This window comes from Anopheles aquasalis, chromosome 3, assembly GCF_943734665.1.
Source record: "Anopheles aquasalis chromosome 3, idAnoAquaMG_Q_19, whole genome shotgun sequence".
Taxonomy (NCBI): Eukaryota; Metazoa; Arthropoda; class Insecta; order Diptera; family Culicidae; genus Anopheles; species Anopheles aquasalis.
The window spans coordinates 53,160,049-53,166,048 of record NC_064878.1 but is presented as its reverse complement, the minus strand read 5'-3'; the positions used below and the strand labels follow the sequence as shown (position 1 = coordinate 53,166,048).

The following is a 6,000-nucleotide window of genomic DNA, read 5'->3' as shown; positions in this document are numbered from 1 at the left end:
GCTAGTATGAGCAAGCAAACTTCTGCTAGAAACCTGCCAACAACATCAGCAGTAGGATAAATAATGAGAAAAAATAATAAGGAAAACAATATCAACAGGGCCGAACACGAGGCGTAATTTCGGATTTATCACTAATTGTACACTTGCGCAACGCTCGGCCATATAATGATGGAGCTGCTCTCCTCCTACACTGGCCCCAGGGTGCTGGATACAATTACACCGATTCGGGTTCGTTACAATCTTCCCTAATGAAGTAAATGAGCGCACTGGAGAGCAGGGGCGCGTGGGCAGCACCGATATCGAGCTCGGCATCGCGCTCCCCGTTATCATCACGGCGCGAAAAGCTGTTATCCCAGCTCTATGACCAGCTAACTTAATTAATCACCCACATGGAGCTAATCGAGAGGGCATAGCAACGTCTAGGAATCATATTTTTCCAACGCAGAAAGAGTGGGAGTCGTCGGCTTGGGCTCAAACGCTGCTGACCATCGTTACCGAGCGCGGCTACGAAGCAGCAAACAACAGATGCTGCACCAGAGGGCACGACCACTCAGGCGGCCAGAGTTGAGCTTAACGGGCAGCTGCTCGATTGTTTCGCTGCAAACCCTGCACTGACGGAAAGCTTCAATCAATCTCTCGGGGGTGGTAGTTGCTAACCGAAACAGGCACACGGCCACGGTGGTCTGCAGGGATCCCTAAGTGGGCCTCAAGCTGGACGATCTTTATCGTCACGTTCCCTTCAACCCCCCGCCGTACCGGGTTCCGGTTTATCCAATTAACCTATCATTACCGGATAGCAATCTATCCCTCGTAATTGGTCGGGACGAAACAATGGAACTGTGAGGGAAGTAGGAGAATCATGAGGGTATGAGTGGGGGATGCATGGATTCTGGGCCTCAGCGATGTGCACCAAAGACATACGTTTGATCTGGGAGCATTTCCAATCATTCAATTTCCTGTCCAGCGAACCCTTTGCCGGCCAACGTGCCTTTGTTGGTGAATCAAGAGAGGGCAGCTATGCCGTATCAGGTTGATCTAGGATGAAGATAGACATTCACTTACTTCCACCCTCTAAGTAAGCAACACACCGCAACATGAGAGCGTTGTAACACGTCACACAGCACAACCTCCCAGGAAGCCATCGTTTGCTACAGTAATAACATCATTAGGTCAACGTTTTAAAATTAACCTTCCGCAAAAACCCTAACCATACAGACACACTCAAACACGACTTGTAGTATCCGGCGATGGTAGAGCGAAAAGTGTTTAATCCTAAACAGGATTATGATTCCCAGCGATAGCATCCTACATGCCTTGGTACGCTCGAAGGTAATCTACGAACAAAACAGAAAAACAACTAAACAGAAAACAACAGAGCAATCCTGTAGTGGAAGGAGCAAGGAGCAAAATGGAGAGCGAGAGGTACCGAAAGGTTAATGAATTTCCTCCCACAATGGCCACCTTCATTCGATCGAACGGAACGAACAGGGGGAAGCACGTAGGAGATCCGGAGTCCTCTTCAACCTTTTGCCTTCGCCCTCCAATAAGCTACCTTCTCGTAATTGGTGTATCGTTAAAGTAAATTGTTCACTGCACCAGCTTTACCGAGGACGTTCGTCCGTAAGGATAGCGTTCCCAGAGGCCAGAAAATGGCCGCCACTGTAGGATTCATCTCGGAACCATCCTCCATCACGACGACTGCTGCTCGCTCGCTGCTGAGCAACGGAGATTCTTTATCCCGTTATTCGTGGAACGTTGGAGAAAAGGAATTCAGTCATCGGTGAGGGATAACCGGCGGGGTTGGATGGTGGGGGGAAGGTGGCAAAATAATAAATTCATCTTCTAACGAAGCTACGAGCTGGCAACAGGTGCTTTTAGTGTCGTGTTTTATGGACGTTTTCAGCCGGGTGAAGATTCCGGGCCCTGGCCATTCTCTCGCTCGTGACGCTATCCTTCCATTGTCCACTGCGACGGTGCTTTTACAATTCATCGTCGCTTTAGCTTACGCACCGTCTCCCGTGAGTATGTGTCATCAGACCGTGACCGATGGTTTCACGCCTGGAAGCCTTGGAATGTGTAATGTTATCAGAACGACGAGCAGTGCGACGCCACTGGCCGCTTGCTTCTACCTCGATCCGATCCTCTTCGAATCGTGCCAACAAACTGAAGAAAATGATAAAAAGTTCCATCAAAAAGCCAATCATAGTCTTGAGAATGCGAAGGCAATCGGCAAAAGGCCGAAGGTAGAGGGTAAAGAGGCATGCACGTTACTGTTGACTTTACACTTACGCTATATACTAGACCATTCGGTCGTACCATTCATCCCCAGCCTCACTACATTGAACATATTCACAGAAGTACAACAGAGAGTTAGAAAGAAAGGGAGACAGAGAGAGAGAGAGGGGGACAGTGAAAGATAGAGAGGAAGACGGCGGTGTAGCGCCAACATCGGGCATCACGAACTAAACGGTTGAGTAAAGCTCCTACAGATGATAATGGCCGGAGTGATTGCTTGTGTTAGCTAGTTACCTTTGTAGTGAAAATTCATTAACGATGACAGCATCTTGTCTAGGGAGAGTAACAGTTAATAAAGAGAGAGGGCGAAAGGTTAGTAGCTCATTCCCTACCGACAGCGAATGCCCAAGGACCTCGATTGAGTCGCGAAGATAAAAGTCCTTTGAAAGGATGGCGCAATACCAAGTCGATATTGAGTTTTCCATAATCAAATATGCGACAATCATTGGGATGAGTGGTTTAATTTGTTGACTTTTCGTTGGCGTTCCCGAACTTACGCATCACCATTTAAATGTATGTGCATGAATTTCCAAATCAATCTACTTAAATTATTCATTCTTGGGGCAATCCAGCTAGACCTTTCCGTGACGCAAAAGACAGCATCGCGCGCATACAAGCATTCGATTTCCCAGTTGAAAACACCACGTGGGCTATCCTGGCGCAACATATGCAAGAACCTCAACAGCATTATGGGAAAAAAAGTAGTGCATATTGACTGCCACAGCACACATATACTGCCTTGGTCTGCACTAGATTATTTGTAACTCGTTAGTTCCATTTACCGGGAACATATTCTCATTCAGTGCGAATGCTATTTCTACGGTCCTGGTACGCCATTACCATAAAACGATATTTCCACCTACATACACACCACACCACACCCGTCAATCCCAGTGGCCCCGAGAATTGCGATACGTGAAGGTTAACGCAACTAGCGTGGCAGCATAAAAACGGAAGCGAGGACTACATTAACCGTTACGATGGCAGCATGGGAACGATTGCTTTCTTCGCCTCAACGCGCAACACCCGACCTTTGCTCATCCTTTCGACCCAACGATTCGATGTACGCGCGACATACCAAGCGCATTATCATCGCGCTTCCAAGGTTTCGCTACCAGCGAAGCGATCCGTAGGACCGTGGTATGGGAAGCGAATGAAAATTGATCGCGATGAATATGATTACCATTTATTAAAGAACGTTCACCCATCTTAGTGGGGGAAGTGGTGGCAAAAGAGGTGGTGGCAAGCAGTGCCAAAGCTCCACGGATTCTTCACCCAACGGCGGTGGCGGTTACGGTTTAAGCCGCTTTACTGAGCCGGCCTATGAAAAATTGGCCGCGATAATGATACGCTCATAAAGTATGATTTTGTCCATCCCCAATCTCTCTCTCTCTCGTCCTCTCTGTCTCAGAGAGATTCTGTCTCACACACCACACCCGTGGCGATAGTCTGTTTCCGTGCGAAACGACCCCCTCAGCTCCTGTAACGGATCTCCAGTAAACCGCACACAGACCCGGCCAGCGGTAAACGGTGCTTACCGCGTGCAGGTAGAGCTCGAACTGGTAGAGACCCCCTTTCCCACCAACAAACGAGGCTTCCCGTGATGCCCAGAAATGGGTGGCAATAAAAAGGATAACGGAGTCGGAGTTTCTGCTTCACACACAGAGGCGCCACTCGGCGGCAACGACACTACACTACTTACAGGGTTGCAGTTTCTGATTCGATATGTATTTCTCTAGCTTCCGCCGAAGGATCAGCTCCGCACCGTAGCGTCCCTGCGATCCGTCGTCAACGAGCAGAAAGTAAGCGTGCCTGTTGTTCAGCACCGCCAGCTTGGATCTGTAAACGGGACCGACGGAGAGAGAGAGAGAGAGAGAGAGAGTGAGAGTCGAGAGGTGTGAGACAGCGATTTACATAAGCACGCGATCGTTTGGCCGGGACCTTCGTTACCTTGGCGAACTGATGCTGTGGCACGGAACGTCCCGATTGTGCCCGAGTAGTTCGTGGTTACGCTCAACGATGCCCCACGGCGCGATACCGATGCTCACGACGCGCCCCGACCGTTGTTGGCCCTCCAGCAGCAGCGCATCACCAACCTGCTTCGTGACGCCTGCAAGTAAAGTAAGAGTAGTTATTAGCAGTAGCAGTAGTAGTAGTAGTAGGCTTGACTTCATTCTAGTGTCAGCTTCTTCCTGATGGATCATCTCATCAATATGCTGGCAGTGTTCATGCGTGGGATCAACGGGATGCGGTTCTGGCAGCCACGAATTAAGGAATTTAGCGGGGGGAAAAGGTACCCAGGTTGTTTAATACACTCGAGCGAGCGAATTATTCCCTAATGCATTAGCAAAACCACCGTCAAGCGTTCGGGAGCAGATCAAGAGACTAAAACCACCGACCGACTCTACATTTCGCGCGAGGCGAAGATGAGAGTGCGGTGGCTCCAGGTAATGTCATTAACGAATTTCAGCGGCATTTTCACAGCTGCGGTTATGCGGCTCGTTTATTAGTTTTGGCGCAGATTTGCCACTCGGCGGCGACAACGACGGATACGGCGATGGTGACGACATAATGAGATTACATCAACACCACGGCATCCAAACGAACGACGAGTTGGCCAATCTGGACAAAATCGAGTTCCATTGCGCGTTCCGCGCAAGCTGCTACTCGACCGTTCTCGACGGTGGGTTCGGATTTTGATCCAGCTTTGAACGAATTTTTATGAAAAATGTCCACCAGCACCGGTCTCTCTCTCTCTCTCTCTCTCTCTCTCTCTCCCTCTCTCCCTCTCGAAGATTACTTTTAGGACGACGTCAATCATTCCACGTCGGATGACGGATGGATGGGCGTGATTGAATGAAGCTACCACCGCTTCCCTGTTATTTTGTCAATATGCCGGGGCCTGCTGGCCAAACAGCAGTCGCTAAGTGGGTTCTGAGTGACCGAAAAAGAGTCCAACGGTTGCCAAAACCTTCTGCGTGGCACCAACGGCGAATAGTAGGAGTGGGAGGAGCAACAGAAGGCGTGTGACCCCGTGCGGTATCAAATTACGCTACGAAAATTGGCCGGAAAATGGGTTTGGGTTCATTGATCATCCACCACACCGGGGTGTCCAGAAAAATGACATTTTGGTCAAACAAAAAGAAAGTGGGAAACGGAAGAAAGGCGCTAGAACGTTGGTCGCGGCTAGAACAAAGCGAACGAAAGACCGGACGACTGACTGATGGAACGCCGCTCGCCCTCAAAGTAACGCTATTTCCGCCCTTCCCTCCGTTCTACTCCGGAACTCACCCGTGTTGGTACCGCCAGTAAATATCCATGCGCCCGTCGTTTTGGCCGCCTTCAGAAGACCCTTCCGAAGCACCTAGAGAAACGCAGAGAGAGACAGAGAGAGAGAGAGAGAAGCTTTTGTCAATATCTTGCGCATCGCGTTACCAGCGTCTTGTCAGCGGTTCGGCTTACCTTTTTCAACTTGGGCTGCAGTTCGAAGTTCGCCTTGCCACCTTGCACCGTGATGAGCAGCTTCGGTAGCTCGAGGTTCCATTCACGCGTGAACAGTTGCACCAGCAGCTCCGGCCGAGTATCGTACGAAAGGCGGACATACTGTGAAGACGCAAGGCCGACAGAATGATCATTAGCAGGCGTGGCAGGTCGTGGAATAAACAGAACTTTCGTATGGTAACAAGCAAACAACACCACGTAGCG

General features: G+C 49.8%; 1 protein-coding gene across 12 annotated transcripts in view; it reads right to left on the bottom strand.

Moving 5' to 3' along the window:
• LOC126577988 (transient receptor potential cation channel trpm) overlaps positions 1–6,000 on the bottom strand; it is a 55,543-nt gene that overhangs the window by 10,870 nt on the left and 38,673 nt on the right. For all 12 annotated transcript variants that reach the window (XM_050240114.1, XM_050240119.1, XM_050240112.1 and 9 more), the window contains 4 exons: positions 5,758–5,898; positions 5,587–5,659; positions 4,246–4,405; positions 3,998–4,134 (listed from right to left, as the gene is read on the bottom strand). In XM_050240114.1, coding sequence (XP_050096071.1) covers positions 3,998–4,134; positions 4,246–4,405; positions 5,587–5,659; positions 5,758–5,898 — 511 coding nt within the window. The remainder of the gene's footprint in view (positions 1–3,997; positions 4,135–4,245; positions 4,406–5,586; positions 5,660–5,757; positions 5,899–6,000) is intronic.